General features: G+C 44.7%; 1 protein-coding gene, 1 long non-coding RNA gene and 1 pseudogene across 2 annotated transcripts in view; 1 reads left to right on the top strand and 2 right to left on the bottom strand.

The window, feature by feature from the left end:
• LOC140722301 (uncharacterized) overlaps positions 1 to 20,384 on the top strand; it is a 1,042,646-nt gene that overhangs the window by 129,418 nt on the left and 892,844 nt on the right. The gene's annotated exons all lie outside the window — the stretch shown is intronic.
• Positions 1 to 20,384, bottom strand: part of LOC140722307 (uncharacterized) — a 141,716-nt gene that overhangs the window by 33,316 nt on the left and 88,016 nt on the right. The window contains exons 10-11 of the mRNA XM_073037094.1: positions 14,468 to 14,605; positions 3,523 to 5,934 (exon numbers count right to left, since the gene is read on the bottom strand). Of these exons, the coding sequence (XP_072893195.1) occupies positions 3,523 to 5,934; positions 14,468 to 14,605 (2,550 nt within the window). The remainder of the gene's footprint in view (positions 1 to 3,522; positions 5,935 to 14,467; positions 14,606 to 20,384) is intronic.
• The window catches only part of LOC140722293 (uncharacterized), a 236,665-nt pseudogene that overhangs the window by 177,998 nt on the left and 38,283 nt on the right, over positions 1 to 20,384 (bottom strand).

Raw genomic sequence — 20,384 nt, 5'->3', positions numbered from 1 at the left:
ATGCAGATGATGTAATTCATTTAGCTCCCAGTTCATAAACCACCTGCTGGAATAAACCAGATGTAAAATTACTTCCTTGATCAGACTGGATTGCTTTAGGCAAACCAAATAGAGTAAAAATCTTAGTAAGAGCCTTCGTCACAGTTTGAGCTTTAATATTCCTGACAGGTTTTGCCTCTGGAAATCTGGATGAGGTACTCATAATAGTTAGCAAATACCGATGGCCAGCTTTAGTCTTTGGCAATGGGCCAACACAATCCACTATAACTTCGGAAAAGGGTTCACCAAATGCAAGTATAAGCTGGAGTGGGGCCACTGGTGTGACCCGATTGGGTTTATCCACAACTTGACAAGTGTGACAGGTTCTGCAAAAGGTCATAACATCTTTCCTCAAATTAGGCAGTAAATTTCCTTCATAATCCTGTTTAGTTTTATTCACTCCAAAATGGCCACCTAAGGGCATACTGTGGGCCAAAGTTAACATTTCTATCCTATACACTTTAGGAACTACAACTCGGTGAACAACTGTCCGTTCCTCACTCACAGGTATGGCAGGTGGCCTCCACTTCCTCATTAACACTCCATCCTTGAGATAATACCCGACTTGCATTTTCTTAATCTCATCATCTGAGAGAGCTGTTTCTTTTAAAACTTCCATCTCAGGGTCCCGGTTCTATTCTGCTATAAACTCCTTCCTAGACAGGGATAAGTCTTTCTCATCAGACTTACTACCTGAATCCTGTTGAAACAATGAAGGCAGAAAAGTCCCTGACAAGTCAGCATAACCTGAATCCCGATTTTGGCTATCATGGGTATCAGAATCATGCTGCACAGAACCGTCTGCATCAGCAGACTTTTTAGCCATACTGTGAGTTACTGCGCAGGAAGGATAAATGTTAAAATCCATCTCTGGGTCGTCAGTGGTTGGCTTAGTTGTCAACTGCACTGCAGGAACTACCTTACCATCTGCCAGGTCATTCCCTAACAGCAAAGTAACATCTTCCACTGGTAAACTGGAGCATAATCCAATCTTAACAGGTCTGGAAACCAACCCTGACTGTAAAGTTACCTTGTGCAATGGCACAGAAGCCCCAATGCCTTTAATAAAATGCCGCTCCCAATGCCTTTAATAAGATTCACCTCACAAGTGTTAGTCTCATCACCAAACTTTAGAACGCTGTCTAATATAAGTGACTGAGAAGCCCCAGTATCTCAAAGAATTTTCACTGGTACTGGGGTTGACCGTTCCTTTACTAATACAAACCCATCTGACATAAAATGATCGAATCCCTTCTTAACTCGGTCAGACCTCTCACTCCTTAACTGAGCCTCAACAGAATGTTCAGAACCCTGTGGGTTTATAGGTGCTTCAATATATTGAATACAGGCATTTGGGACTGCCTCCTTTTTGTTTTTCTTATTCAGGATAGAACAGTTAGCCATCATATGAGCAGCTTATTACAACAGTAACAAGACAAACCAGAATATTTCTCCTTCAACTGCTTCCCTTCATCGTTACTCTTGTCACTAGTCCCAGCTTTAATTTCTGGTTTACCCTGGTTATCCCTGCTACTCTTTTGGAAACTCTTATTCTGGGTAAATTTAACATTATGAGTTAAAGCGAACTCATCTGCTAATCTAGCAGACTCCTGCAATGTAGCAGCATCCTTTTCATCTAAATACGTATTTATGTCATCAGGGACACACCTTTTGAATTCTTCAATTACAACCAATGCTTTCAAGCTGTTAAAATCATCATTTATATTTTTATATGTGCACCAGCAGTCAAAACACAAACTTCTCACAAGCAAATTCCATATAAATCTGGTTCACAGATTTCCTTGAATTTCTAAACTTTTGCCTGTATGATTCTGGGACCAACTCGTAAGCTTTGAGCACAGCCTGTTTCACTATGTCATAATCAGCTGCTTCATCAACTGTCAAAGCAGAATAGGTTTGCTGAGCCTTCCCCTCAATTACACATTGTAAGAGAATAGGCCAACCCTTTTTGGCCACTTTAAACTCTGAGCAACCTCTTCAAAATGCTGAAAGTATTTATCAACCTCTGCCTCGTCAAGTGGAGGTACCAATTTAACTTCCCGACTGCCCACAGACTTATCACCAGAGTCTAACGCTAGACCCCTTTGCTGCAATCTCTCTATCTTTTCCAGCTCGAACACCCTCTGTCTTTCTGCTTCCTCCCTCTGTTTTTCTGCCTTTCTAGCCTCAAACTGCCTCTGCCTTTCCGCAGCCTCCATCTTTAACTTTTCTAACTTGTAATGGAGCTTAAGCTCACTAGGTTTACTTTCAGGAAACACCTCCAACTCCTCCATGTTAAACACACCCTCAAATACATAACATTCAGTTATAATCCTCTGCATCTGTGCCTTCCTCATTGTCAATTTCACCTTAGCAATTTTAAACCTTTTCGCAATACACAACAACACGATCCTTCTGACGTCCTCTAATGCCTCAGAGGTTGGTGCTACCAGACATTTATCAACATCCATTGCTGCTGATTTTGCACACACAAATAAATCAAAAGGGATTTCTCCAATGAAATCAATAATTAATCAACACATCCTCAAATTTGTTCATATCCCAGATGCAAGCCCCAATTTTGTTACGAACAAAAACCTAGAAACAAAAGCTTTAGAAATGAACCAGCAGCAATTGACTGCTCCTGGAGTCTGGTTTTGATGTTAAAACCACTATCTTTATTAGTATCTACTTATAACAAAGTAAATTAAGCAAGATAAATAAAAGTTAACAGTGTTATGTGTATATATGTGTGTAAATATAACTCCCAAACTATTGAGCTCGACGGAAACAAGGCTTAGAGTCTTGAGATGGTAAAGTATGGAAGTTCAGTTCATCCACGGAATAGGTGATGAAAGAGAAATATTTGTAATCCAGGGTAAATGTCGAGAGAGGGCAATTACATCGAATTCCAAAGGTTCCATTGTGGTAAAATGAGAGAACAGTCGCTGTAGACTTTATCCGTTGTCGTTTCAAATCACATACGAATTATCACCGAAAGTGACTTGTCACAAGGGGTATCATCTTCAAGTAAATTATCACATCACACCCAGACAAGGGTTAACACATAAGTGGTCTTCACAGGATACGCCAATTCGGATCCACACCTAAGGATCAAATGAGGTGATAACCACACATTCGATGTATGGTGAATTGATACTTAACCCACCCTTGTGGGCATAGGAAAGCTCTAAGCAGTGACCCTTGGCTACTAGTTCCCTGGTTTCGATCCTTCCATTTTTCCTCCTTCATCTCCGCCTGACTCTGAGTGTCTGAGTCCTCGGTTAAATCTAAACAAGCTGTGAGCGATGTAAACAAGCTGCAAGCCCAACTGATTTGACTTCTTAATCACTCTCTCTCTTAAAATGAATGTCCTCAGCAAGCAAAAGCAAGGAATTAACAAGAATGTGAACTGACTGGTGTGCCAGTAGTTGGGATGACTGAATGAATCCTTTCCAACATTCTGAGCAGGTGAAAAGCTCAGAATATGTGAACTGACTGGTGAATCTGTAGGGTGGATGAATCAGTGAATTTCTTCCCACATTCTGAGCAGGTGAATGGCCTCTCTCCAGTGTGAACTCGCTGATGTCTCTGTAGTTGGGATGACAGAGTGAATCCCTTCCCACATTCTGAGCAGGTGAATGGCTTCTCCCCAGTGTGAACTCGCTGGTGACTCTGCAGGTTGGCTGACTGAGTGAATCCCTTCCCACAGACTGCGCAGGTGAACGGCTTCTCCCCAGTGTGAACTTTCTGGTGTCTCTGTAGGGTGGATGAATCCGTGAATTTCTTCCCACATTCTGAGCAGGCGAATGGCTTCTCCCCAGTGTGAACTCGCTGATGTCTCCGTAGGTGGGATGACTGAGTGAATCCCTGCCCACATTCTGAGCAGGTGAATGGCTTCTCCCCAGTGTGAATTCGCTGATGTATCTGCAGGGTGTATGACTGAGTGAATCCCTTCCCACAGATTGAGCAGGTGAATGGCTTCTCCCCAGTGTGAACTCGCTGGTGTGTCAGTAGTTGGGATGACAGAGTGAATCCCTGCCCACATTCTGTGCAGGTGAACGGCTTCTCCCCAGTGTGAAGTCGCTGATGATTCTGTAGGTGGGATGACCGAGTGAATCCCTTCCCACAGACTGAGCAGGTGAAAGGCTTCTCCCCAGTGTGAACTCGCTGGTGTGTCAGTAGGCTGGAAGAGTTGGTGAATCTCTTCTCACAGACTGAGCAGGTGAACGGCTTCTCCCCAGTGTGAACTCGCTGGTGTCTCTGTAGGGTGGATGAATCAGTGAATTTCTTCCCACATTCTGAGCAGGTGAATGGCTTCTCCCCAGTGTGAACTCGCTGATGTCTCTGTAGGTGGGATGACTGAATGAATCCCTGCCCACATTCTGAGCAGGTGAATGGCTTCTCCCCAGTGTGAACTCGCTGGTGTATCTGCAGGGTGTATGACTGAATGAATCGCTTCCCACAGACTGAGCAGGTGAATGGCTTCTCCCCAGTGTGAACTCGCTGATGACTCTGTAGGTGGGATGACTGAGTGAATCCCTGCCCACATTCTGAGCAGGTGAACGGCTTCTCCCCAGTGTGAACTCGCTGATGATTCTGTAGGTGGGATGACCGAGTGAATCCCTTCCCACAGACTGAGCAAATGAAAGGCTTCTCCCCAGTGTGAACTCGCTGGTGTCTCTGTAGGGTGGAAGAGTTGGTGAATCTCTTCTCACAGACTGAGCAGGTGAACGGCTTCTCCCCAGTGTGAACTCGCTGGTGTCTCACTAGTTTCGATGCCAAAGTGAATCCCTTCCCACAGTCCGAGCAGGTAAACGGCCGCTCCCCGGTGTGTACTCGCTGGTGAGCCATTAGCTCAAATGACCGAGTGAATCCCTTCCCACAGTCTGAGCAGGTGAACGGCTTCTCCCCAGTGTGAACTCGCTGGTGTATCTGCAGGTTGGATGACTGAATGAATCCCTTCCCACAGACTGAGCAGCTGAACGCCCTCTCCCCAGTGTGAACTCGCTGATGCACCTTCAGCGTAGATGAGCAAGTGAATCCCTTCCCACAGTCTGTGCAGGTGAACGGCCTCTCCCCAGTGTGAACTCTCTGATGTACCTTCAGTTCAGATGACCGAGTGAATCCCTTCCCACAGACTGAGCAGGTGAATGGCTTCTCCCCAGTATGAAACAGCTGATGACTCCGTAGGCTGGAAGCGTGAGTGAATCTCTTCTCACAAACTGAGCAGATGAATGGCTTCTCCCCAGTGTGAATTCGCTGGTGACTCAGTAGTTGGGATGACAGAGTGAATCCCTTCCCACATTCTGAGCAGGTGAATGGCTTCTCCCCAGTGTGAACTCGCTGATGACTCTGCAGGTTGGCTGACTGAGTGAATCCCTTCCCACAGACTGAGCAGGTGAACGGCTTCTCCCCGGTGTGAACTCGCTGGTGTATCAGTAGTGTGCAAGAGTGAGTGAATCTCTTCTCACAGACTGAGCAGGTGAACGGCTTCTCCCCAGTGTGAACTCGCTGGTGTGTCAGTAGGTGAGATGACAAAGTGAACCTCATCCCACAGTCCAAGCAGGTGAATGGCCTCTCCCCGGTGTGAACTCGCTGGTGAGCCATTAGGTCAGATGACCGAGTGAATCCCTTCCCACAGTCTGAACAGGTGAATGGCTTCTCCCCAGTGTGAACTCGCTGATGACTCTGTAGGCTGGATGACTGAGTGAATCCCTTCCTACAGACTGAGCAGGTGAATGGCTTCTCCCCAGTGTGAACTCGCTGGTGACTCTGTAGGGTGGATGACCGAGTGAATCGCATCCCACAGTCCGAGCAAGTGAACGGCCGCACCCCGGTCTGAACTCGCTGGTGTGCCATCAGGTCAGATGACCGAGTGAATCCTTTCCCAGAAATTCAGCAGATGACCAGCTTCTGACTGGTGTGTCCACAGGTGGGATGACAGACTAAGTGCTTTCTTACACACAGACTAAGCAGGTGAATGACCTTGCCCAGTGTGAACTTGCTGATGTACTTTCAGTTGAGATGACTGACTGAATCCATTCTCAATGTCTGAGCAGAAGAATGGGCTCTCCCCTGTGTAAAATGACGGGCGTGCCAGTTGGACAAATGACTGAGTGAATCCTGCCCCGTAGTCTGATCAGGTAGGATGGTCGATTGAATCCCTTGCTTCACTTCTTAAATATCTAGACAGAGACAGCAAAACTGGTGTGCCATGTCTGAGCTTCCAGGAGACAAATTCCTTCTCGTTTTTAACCTGTAAAAAGATTTACAAAATCCATCACTGGGTGTAGGACAACATTTCGGATGAGATTACTTGAGTTGCCAAGGTCTGATCCAGCATCACACTGTTACAGTGAGGTTCCACCCAAGTTGGACAGAGAAATCATCTTCTAACTGGGCACAGTGCTGGTATCTGGAATAACCATCAATTCCCTGATGCTCTTCTTGTTTCTATAGGAATGGGACATTTCTGTGGTCTCCAATTTGTGCCTTGGCTCAGTTTGTCTCCCTCCATTGGTATTATTCCCTGTTCCTGCTGAGCTGCATGGGTGCCTGGCCACACAGTAACTGAAAAATTCTCACACAAATAGTCTTTCTTGACGTGCAGCTGGGATTTTCTTATATGTATTATTAACTTAAAGTGCCACAGTTTTAATGCCTTATAAAAATTTCTTGCTGAGGTGAATGGTTGGTCCGCACAGCTGTTAAAGGCTCTTGCAGAAAAGTACCAACAAAGAAACAGGCCCTTTGGGCTATCTAGCTTGTGCTAAACTATTTAAACTCCCCACTCCCACACCCCTACCATTCAGGTACCTACACAAAACTCCTTAAATGTTGAAATCCAGCTCGCATTCACCATTTGTGTTGGCTGCTCATTCCACACCCAGATGACCATCTGTGTGAAGAAGTTTCCCCTCATGTTCCCCTTAACATTTCACCTTTCACCCTTAACCTATGGCCTCTGGTTGTAGTTCCACACCATCTCCGTGGTTAAAGCCAGCCTGCATTTTATCTATGCCCCTTTATCACAATCAAATCTCCCCTCAATCTTCTACATTCCAAGGAATAAAGTCCTAACCTGTTCAATCTTTCCTCGTAACCCAAGTCCTCCAGACCTGGCAAAATCCTTGTGAATTTTCTCTGAACTCTCGGAACCTCTTTTACAACTTTCATCTATCTACTGTTGTCAGTGCTTTGGTTCATGGAGGCCAATGGGCTGAAATCTTTCTTTCCGTCTCTATCTAAATGTGATACCACTTTCAGTGAATTACAGACATCCCAGTTCCCTTTCCTCTACAACACTCCTCAGTGCCCAACCAGTCACTGTATAAGACCTACACTGGTAGGTCCTACCAAAGTGCAACACCTCACACTTGTCTGCATTAAATTTCATTTTCCATTTCTCAAACCATTTTTCCAGCTGGTCCAGATCGCACTGTAAGCCATGATAGTCTTCCTCGCTGTCCACTACACCCCAATCTTGGTGTCATCCACAAATTTACTGATCCAGTTAACCACACTATCATCCAGACTACTGAAATAGATGACAAACAAGAACAGATCAAGCACTGATCCCTATGACACACAACTAGTCACAGGCCTCCAGTCAGAGAGGCAACCATCTGCTACCACACTCTGGCTTCTCCCAAAGCCAGTGTCTCGTCCAATTTACTATCTCATCTTGAATGCTGAGTGACTGAACCTTCTTGACCAACCTCCCATATGAGACATTGTCAAGTGCCTTGCCGAAGTCCATGTAGACAACATCCACTGCCTTGCCTTCATCCACTTTCTTGATAACTTCCTCGAGAAACTCTATAAGATTGGTGAGCCATGAACTACCAAGCACAAAGCCATGTTGTCTATCCTTAATCAATTCACATCTATCCAAATACTTATATATCCGGTTCCTGTGCATACGTTCCAATAACTTTCCCCCTACTGATGTCAAGCACACCAATGTACAATTTCTTAGTTTATTTTTAGAGCCTTTCTTGAACAGCGGAACAACATTGGTTGTCCTCCAATCCTCCAGTACCTCACCTGTCACTAAGGATGATTTAAATATCTGTGCTTGGGCCCCGACAATTTCTGCACTTGTCTTCCAAAGGGTCCGAGGGAACAATTTGTCAGGCCCTGGGGATTTATCCATGGCAATTTGCCTTCAGACGGCAAACACCTCCACCTCTGTAAGGAATGGACAGGAGGAGGAGTATAGGAAACTGATACAGGACTTTGTGATATGGTGCAACTCAAACTACCTGCGTCTCAATGTCACCAAGACCAAGGAGATGGTGGTGGACTTTAGGAGATCTAGGCCTCATATGGAGCCAGTGATCATTAATGGAGAATGTGTGGAGCAGGTTAAGACCTACAAGTATCTGGGAGTACAGTTGGACGAGAAGCTAGACTGGACTGCCAACACAGATGCCTTGTGCAGGAAGGCACAGAGTCGACTGTACTTCCTTAGAAGGTTGGCGTCATTCAATGTCTGCAGTGAGATGCTGATGATGTTCTATAGGTCAGTTGTTGAGAGCGCCCTCTTCTTTGTGGTGGCGTGTTGGGGAGGAAGCATTAAGAAGAAGGACGCCTCACGTCTTAATAAGCTGATAAGGAAGGCGGGCTCTGTCGTGGGCAAAGTACTGGAGAGTTTAACATCGGTAGCTGAGCGAAGGGCGCTGAGTAGGCTACGGTCAATTATGGAAAACCCTGAACATCCTCTACATAGCACCATCCAGAGACAGAGAAGCAGTTTCAGCGACAGGTTACTGTCGATGCAATGCTCCTCAGACAGGATGAAGAGGTCAATACTCCCCAATGCCATTAGGCTTTACAATTCAACTGCCAGGACTTAAGAACTTTTTTTTTTTTTTAAAGCTATTATTAATGTTTTTTGAGTTAGTGATTTAGATGCATATCATATTATTACTGAGTTAAGTATTGTATGTAATGAGTTTTTGCTACAACAAGTGTATGGGACATTGGAAAAAATGTTGAATTTCCCCATGGGGATGAATAAAGTATCTATCTATCTATCTATCTATCTATCTGTACAGTCTCCATGAAGTTGATGCTGCTTTGCCTCACTTCTATAGACTCTGTGTCCACCTCCTGAGTAAATACGAATGCAGAAAAAATCTCCCCCCATCTATTTTGTCTCCTCATACGGATTATCATTCTGATTTTGCAAAGGATTAATTTTTTCCCTTGCAAACTTTTTGCACTTAACATAAATGCAGAATCCATGAGGATTCTCCTTCACCTTGTCTGCTGGGGCAACCTCATGCCTTCTTTCATCAGTGTTCACTTGAATTTCCTGTATCTCATAAGTAGCCCATTTGTTCCTATCTGCCTGTATGCACCTCCTTTTTATTGATCTGGGAGATGAAAGCCAAAGGGGTGATAGAGCTGCATGGTGGGAGGTGGGGCATGGGGGGGGGGGGGTAAACTAAAGTTGCAGGGGGAATGACAGAACAAATAGAGGAGAGGTTGTGGAGACAGATGTTGTTCAGACCTCAGACAAGGTCAGGAATGAAAAACGTTGAGCATGGTGCAGTGAATATGCTAAACCCTGTATATCTCAATGCAAGGAGCATGATAGGAAAGGTGGATGTGTTCAGGGCATGGATCAACACCTGGAATTATGACACTAGGATCTGGCAACTGTGGACTGGGACAGGCTCCTTTATGGCAAAGGTGTGCTTGGTAAATGGCAGGCCTTCAAAGTGAAATTTTGAAAGAGCAAAGTGGGTATGTGCTTCTCAGAATAAAATATACAGATAGAAACTGTAGGGAACCTTGGATTTCAAGAAATATTGAGACCCTGGTGAAGCACAAAATGGAGTTGTATAACAGGGATAGGCAGGTAGGTACTTATGAAGGATAAGAAATGCCAGAGAACAAATAAGATATAAATCAGGATGGCTAAAAGGCATGAGGTTGCTGTCGCAAAAAAGATGAAGGATAATCCTCAGGGATTCTAGAGATAGATTAAGAGCAAAAGGATTGTAAGGCACAAAGTTGATCCTCTGGAAGACCGGAATGGCAATCCACGTGAGGAACCAAAGCAGATGGGGGAGATGTTAAATATGTTTTCATCTCTATTTACTCAGGAGATGGACACAGGGTCTATGGGAGTGTGGAAAAGGGCATGACATGGTGCTCCCTCAGACCCTACAGGAGGCAAGTGCAGAAATTGTCGGGCCCCTAGCAGAGATAACCAAATCATCCTTAGTGAACGGGGGGTGGGGGAGGGTGGTTATCAGAGGGTTGTAGGATAGCCAAAGTTATTTCACTGTTCAACATAGAACATTGAAATGATAGATAGATAGATAGATAGATAGATAGATAGATACTTTATTCATCCCCATGGGGAAATTCAACATTTTTTCCAATGTCCCATACACTTGTTGTACATACAATACTTAACTCAGTAATAATATGATATGCATCTAAATCACTAACTCAAAAAGCATTAATAATAGCTTTAAAAAAAAAAAGTTCTTAAGTCCTGGCAGTTGAATTGTAAAGCCTAATGGCATTGGGGAGTATTGACCTCTTCATCCTGTCTGAGGAGCATTGCATCGACAGTAACCTGTCGCTGAAACTGCTTCTCTGTCTCTGGATGGTGCTATGTAGAGGATGTTCAGGGTTTTCCATAATTGACCGTAGCCTACTCAGCGCCCTTCGCTCAGCTACCGATGTTAAACTCTCCAGTACTTTGCCCACGACAGAGCCCGCCTTCCTTATCAGCTTATTAAGACGTGAGGCGTCCTTCTTCTTAATGCTTCCTCCCCAACACGCCACCACAAAGAAGAGGGCGCTCTCAACAACTGACCTATAGAACATCTTCAGCATCTCACTGCAGACATTGAATGACGCCAACCTTCTGAGGAAGTACAGTCGACTCTGTGACTTCCTGCACAAGGCATCTGTGTTGGCAGTCCAGTCTAGCTTCTCGTCCAACTGTACTCCCAGATACTTGTAGGTCTTAACCTGCTCCACACATTCTCCATTAATGATCACTGGCTCCATATGAGGCCTAGATCTCCTAAAGTCCACCACCATCTCCTTGGTCTTGGTGACATTGAGACGCAGGTAGTTTGAGTTGCACCATATCACAAAGTCCTGTATCAGTTTCCTATACTCCTCCTCCTGTCCATTCCTGACACACCCCACTATGGCCGTGTCATCAGCGAACTTCTGCACATGCCAGGACTCCGAGTTATATTGGAAGTCAGATGTGTACAGGGTGAACAGGACCGGAGAGAGTACGGTTCCCTGTGGCGCTCCTGTGCTGCTGACCACTGTGTCAGACCTACAGTCTCCCAACCGCACATACTGAGGTCTATCTGTCAAGTAGTCCACTATCCAATCCACCATGTGAGAGTCTACTCCCATCTCCGTTAGTTTGTGCTTTAAGATCTTGGGCTGATCCACAGCATATTCCAAACCATTCAGCCCACAATGTTGTGCCAACCATGCAACTTACTCTAGAAACTGCCTAGAGTTTCCCTCGCGCAGAGCCCTCTGTTTTCTAAGCTCCATGTACCTGTCTAAGAGGCTGTTTAAAGACCCTATTGTATCTGCCTCAACCACCGCTGCTGGCAGTGCATTCCACCCACACACCACTCTCTATGCAAAAACTTACCCCTGACTTTCCCTCGGTATCTATTTCCAAGCGCCTTAAAATTATGCCCCCTCCTGTTAGCCATTTCAGCCCTGGGAAAAGCCTCTGACTATCCACATGATCAATGCCCCTCATCATCTTATGCACCTAAACAAGGCTCTAAGCATAAACAAGGAAACTATACATTGTTTTGAGGATTTGTTGGAAGTATGCAAAATTATGAAGGTACAGATAGGGTAAATGCAAGCAGGTTTTTCCACTGAGGTTGGGTGGGATGACAACCAGAGGTGATGGGTAAGTGAGGAAGGTGAAAATTTAACAGCAACATGTGGGAAAGCTCTTCACTGAATCGATTGTGAGAGTGTGGAATGAGATGCCAGCACACTGGTGCATGTGAGCTCGATTTCACCATTTAAGAGAAGTTTGGACAGGCAGCTGGATGGTAGAGGTATGGAGGGCTATCGTCCCAGTGCAGGTCATTGCATCAGACAGCTTAAATGTTTTCAGCATTGTCTAGATGGACAAATGGTCTGTTTCTGCACTGAACTTCTCCAGGTTTCTATGACAGAGAAGCTGGACAAAATTGATTGGAAGGGGAAACTGGTAGGAATGTCGATGGAGCAGCAATGGCTGGAGTTTCCGGGAACAATTCGGGAGGTGCATGGTAGATACATCCCAATGAAGCATTAGAATGGCAGGAGGACTCAACAATGGCTGAAATGAGAAGCCAAAGTCAACATAAAAGCTAAAGAGAGGGTAAATAATAGAGCAAAAAATATTGGGAAGCTTTTACAAATTAACAGGTCTGAACAACACCTGTCTGGTGTCAAGAAAACCTCTCCCTCAATGTCGTAAAAACTAAAGAGCTGGTTGTGGATTACAGAAGGAATGGAGACAGGGTAAACCCCTTTGCTGTTGAGAGGGTGAACAGCTGTACCGAGGAAGAAGGGCCCAAAGGATACTGGGGACCCAATTCACCACAACCACAAACTGTTCCTGCTGCTACCATCCAGGAAACGGTACCACAGCAAAAGGACCAGCAGGCTCCAGGACATCATCTTCCATCAGGCCATCAGACTGATTAATTGATTTCTATGTTATATTGACTGTCCTAAGTGCAAACTATTTATTATGAATTACTATAAATTACACATTGCACATTTAGATGGAGACATAACCAAAAGATTTCTACTCCTCATGTATATGAAGGATGTATGTAATAAAATCAATTCAATTCACCCTTTCCACTATCTGCTCTCTCATTCTGGCTCCCATTCCCCCTACAGCTTATTTTAACCACATCACCCCCGCCCCCCCCCCCCCCCGACACTAGCTGTAGTAAGCCTTACCACAAAGATATTAGTTCCCTTCTTGTTCTGTTCCCCTAACTAACAAATCCTCTATCAACCCTTTGAATTACCTCTGCCAGGTAATCCACCCCCCCACCAGTTTCTAAAGTGGTCTACCTGTTGTTGTGGGGTTGACCACAAGAGTACTCTGTGATGGCTGTTTAACCTCATTCCCCTTCCTGACTCTCACTCAGTTTCCTGTGTCCTGCACCTTGTGTGTAACTCACCTCACTTCATGTCATATCTATCACCCCCTCCAACTCCTGGATGATCCGGAATTCATCCATTTCCAGCTCCAACTCCTTAAGTGCAGGGTTACAAGCTGCAGCTGGATGCACATCTTGTAGGTGAGGGCATCAGGGACAATGGAGGTCTCCCCACCTTCCCACCAATGTCCCCTCTAATTTCTAATGACCAGTGTGCACATGTAGCCTGTATTGTGCATTTTTGTAATCCAGTGTCAACATGTGCACAGTGAATTTTATATAGAGAGGTATTCATCTTTACAGCTAGCAAATCACTGTTGAAAAGAACTTTGATCTCCTCTGGGTCTGATCAAGTTCACCTGCACTCTCACACAACCTGTGTAACAGGCCTGTAACGGGTATTGAAGGATTTTCTCACCAGAGCGTTTGCACTTTGTCCATATGCGGTTTGCTTGATAAATTACACTTTAAAAAGTCACATTTCCAAGTATCACTCCACTTTTTCCCACTTGTAAATTCTCCAGCAACTTTTGCATCTCCACAATAGACACAGATAATACCAGTTTCTGTATTGTACATAAATATTTCCCCGAACCCTCCCCAAGGTGAACTCATTGATGGCAATGCCAATGAATCTGAAGGGAAGGGCAGTAGTCTGTCTCATTGGAGACATCTGGCACATTTGTGATGTAAAAGCTAATCGTTGCCCAGGGCAAAAAGCTGTTTGATATAATTACCTTCCCAGAGAGAATGAGTCAAAACATGTTCTCACGGGTAAAATAGTTCAGACCAGGAGGAGGTGGAACAAAGCAACACAGACAAAATGCTGGAGGAACTCAGCAGGCCAGGCAGCATCTATGGAAAAGAGTACTAATGCTGAGCTCCGCCGGCATTTTGTGTGTGTTGCTTGGATTTCCAGCATCTGCAGATATTCTCCTGTTTGGGATTGGAGGTAAAACAAATGTGATTTTCTCAACAGCTGATGTAAAAGATTGTTGTGCCCTATCTCCGAGTTCCCAATCCTTACATTTAGATAGCGGGAGCTCAGCTGTCTGAGAGATCCATCGGTTCCCATTCCCTCATCAGCCGGAAGCTCCCCGGGGCCCGAATAAGGATCGTGGGGCTGAGAAAGAGGGACGATAGCAGGACTGTGCCGGGATTGAGGGTCGAGCGACTGGACTCACTGCAATTGTCCCTCAGTTGGTGTTGTAAAGGCTGACCCAGAGAATCGTTCTTACCTGCGCCGAGTTTCCGAGGCCTTTTGTGAACTGCGCATGCGCAACATTCGGGACCGTCGGTATCTTTGACGCCTGCGCATTCAATCGGGGCTTCAGCGCAGGCGTCAAAGATGCCGAATTTTTCAAACGCAACGCTTTCTAGGTAATCACGGTGCCATTAAAAGTTTCTGCAGGCACCAGTTACATGTCCATATCAATTTCTTTGTGTATAGAAAACTCAGCAGCTCTTTTAACACAGAAAGCAGCCCCAATAATGAATACAATTAATATCAGCAAACTTTCTGCGTGTTTAATGCCAAAGTAGAATATTCTTAAAAATGCAGATATGAAACACATGAGATTCTGCTGTTGCTGGAAATGTAGACACATACACATAAAATGCAGGAGGAACTCTGCAATTCATGCAGCAGCTAAGCAGAGGAGTACACAGTCCAGGCATGCTGAAGGGGTTCACCTAAATGTTGTCTATTTATTCCTCTCTACATTTGCTTCTGAGCTTTCATTTGTAGCCACATCCTGTTGGTCTGATTCCTCGTCTTCCTCCTGCTTGTAAACTCCAGGCCCCATCTCTTTCTGGAGCCCCAAAGCCCTGACTCAGGCTGGCAACTCTTTGGTTTCTGACTCTGCTCCATCGAAGATTCACTCCTTACTCTGCTGTCAGACTTTAGAGATGCATTGTAACAGCCCAGCTGTCTGAGGCACAGTCCTTTGAAATTAGTGAAAATCACCCAAAACATTGAAAAGAGCAAGGCTGACAAGTGAAGTCAGAGCCAAAGCAAAAGCAAAAGACGGTGTACAAGGAAGCCAGAGCTAATGGGAAGATAGAGGATTGCAGGCTTTTAAAAACTTGCAGAAGAAATCTAGGAAGGTCATTCAGAAGGAACTGATGAATGATGCGAGTAAGCATGGGACTAATATCCAAGAGGATACTAAAAGCTTTTTTAAGTATACAAAATGTAAAAGAGAGTCAAGGGTAGATATAGGACCAATACAGAATGATGCTGGAGATATTGTAATGAGAAATGCAGAGATGGCAGTGGAACTGAATGAGTAGTTTGCATCAGTCTTCACAGTGGAAGATGTCTGTAGTATATCAGACATTCAAGAGTATCAGGGAAGTGACAATTACGACTGAGGAGGTGCTTAGGAAGATAATGGTCTGAGTGTGGATAAATCTCCTGGACCTGATGGAATGCACCCTAGGGTTCTGAAGGAAGTAATTGGAGAGACTGCAGAGGCCTTGACGATGATCTTTCAGCAAACGACAGATTCTGGCATTGTACCAGATGACTGGTAAATTGCAAATGTTACCCGCAATTTAAGAAGGGAGGGAGGCAGAAGAAAGGAAGCTATAGTCCTCTTAGCCCGGCAAAAGTGGTTGGGAAGTTGTTGGAAGCGATTTTTAGGGATGAGATTACGGAGTACCTGAGACACATGACAAGAGATGCCAAAGCCAGCATGGATTCCTGACATCAGTGGTTTGGGAAGTTGTTGGAATCGATATTTAGGGATGAGATTACGGAGTACCTGAGACACATGCCAAAGCCAAAGAGATGCCAAAGCCAGCATGGATTCCTGAAAGGAAAACCCTGCCTGAGAAACCTACTGCAAATTTTAAAGGAAATTAAAAGCCAGGTGGACAAAAGACATGAAATAGATATAGTGTACTTGGATTTTCAGAAATCCTTTGACAAGGTGCCGCACATGGGGCTGCTTAGCAGGATAAGAGGTCATGGAATTACAGGAAGTTACTACCGTGGTTGAACATTGCTAGGTCAGCAGAAAACAGAGAGTGGGAATAAATGTATCGTATTCTGTCTGGCTGCCAGTTACCAGTGGAGTTCCACAGGGGTCAGTTTTGGGATCGCTACTTTTTACGATATATGTCTATGATTTGGACTACAGCATTAATGGATTTGTGGCTAAAATTGCCGATGATACAAAGATAGGTGGAGGAGCGGGTAGTGTTTAAGAAACAGAAAGACTGCAGAGAGACTCAGATAATTTCGGGGAACGGGCAAAGAAATGGCAAATGAAATATAAAGTTGGAAAATGGATGGTCATGCACTTTGGTGGAAGAAATAAACGGGCAGAGTAATATTTAGATGGGGAGATCCTTCAAAATGCAGAGAGGCAAATGGAATTGGGAGTCCTTGTGCAGGATACCCTTAAAGTTAACTTCCAGGTTGAGTCAGTGGTGAAGAAGGCAAATGCAATGTTGGCATTCATTACTCAACGTATAGGATATAAGAGCAGGGATGAGATGTTGAGGCTCTATAAGGCACTCGGGAGACCACACTTGGAGTACTGTGTGCAGTTTTGTGATCCTTATTTTAGAAACGATATACTGACATTGGAGAGGGTTCAGAGAAGATTCAGGAGAGTTATTCCAGGAATGAGAGGGTTACCGTATGAGGAATATCTGGCAGCACTTGGGCTGTATTCCCTGGAGTTCAGGAGAATGAGGGGGATTTATACTAATATTTTGAATGTTAAAAGGCCTGAACAGTTTAGATATGGTAAAGTTAATAACCATAACCATATAACAATTACAGCACAGAAACAGGCCATCTTGGCCCTTCTAGTCCGTGCTAAACGCTTACACTCACCTAGTCCCACTGGCCCGCACGCAGCACATAACCCTCCATTCCTTTCCTGTCCATATACCTATCCAATTTTACTTTAAATGACAATACCAAACCTGCCTCTACCACTTCTTCTGGAAGCTCGTTCCACACAGCTACCACTCTCTGAGTAAAGAAATTCCCCTTGTGTTAACCTTAAATTTTTGCCCCCAACTCTCCCGTACTCTCAATGGAAAAGGCCTATCCATGTCAACCCGATCTATTCCCGTCATAATTTTAAATACCTCTATCAAGTCCCCCTCAACCTTCTACGGTCCAAAGAATAAAGACGTAACTTGATCAACCTTTCCCTGTAACTTAGGTGCCGAAACCCAGGTAACATTCTAGTAAATCTTCTCTGTACTCTCTCTATTTTGTTGACATCTTTCCTATAATCGGTGACCAGAACTGTACACAATACTCCAAATTCGGCCTTACCAATGCCTTATACAATTTTAACATTACATCACAACTCCAATACTCAATGCTGTGATTTATAAAGGCCGCATACCAAAAGCTTTCCTCACCACCCTATCCACATGAGATTCCACCTTCAGGGAACTATGCACCATTATTCCTAGATCTCTCTGTTCTACTGCATTCCTCAATGCCCTACCATTTACAATGTATGTCCTATTTGGATTATTCCTACCAAAATATAACACCTCACAATTATTAGCATTAAACTCCATCTGTCATCATTCAGCCGACTCTTCTAACTGGCCTAAATCTCTCTGCAAGCTTTGAAAACCTACTTCATTATCCACAACACCACCTACCTTAGTATCATCTGCATGGTAGGGGATTTATTAATTTCCCATGGTAGGGGATTCTTGGACAAGAGGGCACGACTTCAGAATTTAAGAACATCCATTTAGAACTGAGATGCGGAAAAATCACTCTAGTCAGAGGGTGGTGAATCTGTGGAATTTGTTGCTACGAGCAGCCGTGGAGGGCAAGTCATTGGGTATATTTGAGGCAGAGATAGATAGGTTCTTGATTAGCCAGGGCATCGAAGGGTATGGGGTGATGGCAGGGGAGTGGAGATGACTAGAAGAATTGGATCAGCTCACTATTGAATGGTGGAGCAGACTCGATGGGACAAATGGCCTACTTCTGCTCCTATATCTGATGGTCTTATGGATTCACTCATCCATGTGTCTCCATCCATTTCCAATTTTCAAAAGGTATGTACATTTCAATATCCTAAACACGTGGATTTCTGTAGATGCTGGAAATCCAAAGAAACACACACAGAAAATGCTGGAGGTACTCAGCAGGTCGAGCAGCATTTATGAAATTAATCAACAGTGGACATATCGGGCCGAGACCTTTCTTCAGTTCTGGAAAGTTACGGGAAAGGCGCCAGAATAAAATGTCATGGGGAGGGGAAAGTGACAGATGAAGCCCGGTGAGTATGAAAGGTAACGGGCTGGAGAGGGAGTAATCTGGTAAGAAAAGGCAGTGGAGCAATAGCGATACAGTTCCTCTTGTCCCGCCCTTCCAGACAATGACCCTCTGCAATCAACATATTCTGCTCATGTAAGCGGGCAGTTCACTCCACCTTGTCCATGGAGTTTCACAGCATCGATGTGTGTAGTGAGGTCTACGATGTCCAATGCCGCCGTTTCTGTCCACGCCAATCTCTTTTTTTCTGTCATGTTACAGCAGTGAATTTTCCTGCAATGGGGAAATATCTCTGTCTATCTGTGCTTCTGTCCATCTATCTATTTTTCTATCTTCCATCTATGTTTCTGTCAATTTCTCCCTCACAAAAATACATACGTTCACAGGATCTCTCTCTCTCTCTCTCTCTCTCTCTCTCTCTCTCTCTCTCTCACACACACACACACACACACACACACACACACACACACACACACACACACGTTTTTCAATTTCTTTGTCCAAATGGAACTTCATTTTTTTGGTCTTTTTCACTTTTCAATATATTCTGTGCTTATCTTTTCACTGCTCACCGCACTTCAGGTATTCAGGAGTATTTATTGAAATTCATGCAGAAGAACCAACTGGATTTTAGTGAGAATTTTGATAACTTTCCCCAAATTAGTCCGGGTCAGGGTGGCAGGAAACAGAGGTCCAGGGGAACTTGGCTTTGTGGATACTGAAATGACCTGACCACAGAGACAGAGGGTGCTGGTAGAGTGAGAAGCGTATTCTCTCTGGAAGTCGGTACACAGGAGTGTTCTGAACCGATCTTTTCCAACAACCCGGTTCGTTGTGATGTTTACTTCACTCAGAAGGTGATGCGAACGTGGATACAGGTTCAATTTCAGCATTGAGGAGAAGTTTGTCTGGGTACATGGATGAGAGAGGTATTGACATCTAGATTCTGGGTGCACATGGCTGGGCTCAGGCAGAGAATGGCAAAGACCAGATGGGCTGAAAGCCCTGATTCTCTGCTGTAAGAGAATGAATTACATTGTTCGTCTTATACCAGTCCAATTTCGCAGGAGATTTAAATTATTCCAATGAAACGTTCTAAAAAAACCCCTGCAAATACAAGAAACACTCAATGGATGAAGAACATCTGTGGAGACGAACAAAGTTAGTGTTTCAGCTCCAACACCCTGTGTCGGAATGGCTTCAAACAATTTCTGATGTGATTTCAGGTCTCCAGCATCTTGAGTGTTTCTTTAATTTCCAGCTGCTCACAGACAGACGACAATGAGTGGGAATTTCCAAACACGGTGAGGATACAGAACCTGAGGTAGATAACCAACGATGCAAACACTGAACAGCTTAATCCAGGTACTCACTGCCTCTGTGTATTGAGATTGCCCCGCAGGTCTATTCGATCTGTCTGCTCTTTTCTATCTGTGCCATTCAGCCCCTCTAACCATCAACAAGATGGCGGCTCCTCTTCCATTTCATTGCATTCTCTATAACAAATACTCTCTAACCGCTTTGTTCATTCTCTCTGGAATTAATTTATCTTCTGTAGCCCAGTGTTGCCCCAACCACTCACCTCCCACCCCTATCACTATTTCTACTTTCCCACCTCCCCCCTCACCCGGATCCACCTCTCACTCCCCAGCTCTTGCCCCATCCTCACCCCTCACCTCTTTTCTCTGACTATTTCCCGTCCACTCTCAGTCCAGAGGGAGGGTCTCGGCCCGAAATGTTGACGGTCCATTTCCCTCCACAGATGCTGCCCGACCCACTGAGTTCCTCCGGCAGTTTGTTCTTTGGTCTGTATAACCCGTGTTAGTATGGGGAGCGGGATTTTACCCCATATTCCAGGGACAGTCTTAACAAATCTCAAATAATTG

Source organism: Hemitrygon akajei, unplaced genomic scaffold (genome assembly GCF_048418815.1).
Source record: "Hemitrygon akajei unplaced genomic scaffold, sHemAka1.3 Scf000074, whole genome shotgun sequence".
NCBI classification, from domain to species: Eukaryota; Metazoa; Chordata; class Chondrichthyes; order Myliobatiformes; family Dasyatidae; genus Hemitrygon; species Hemitrygon akajei.
This window is presented reverse-complemented; position numbering and strand designations above follow the sequence as displayed.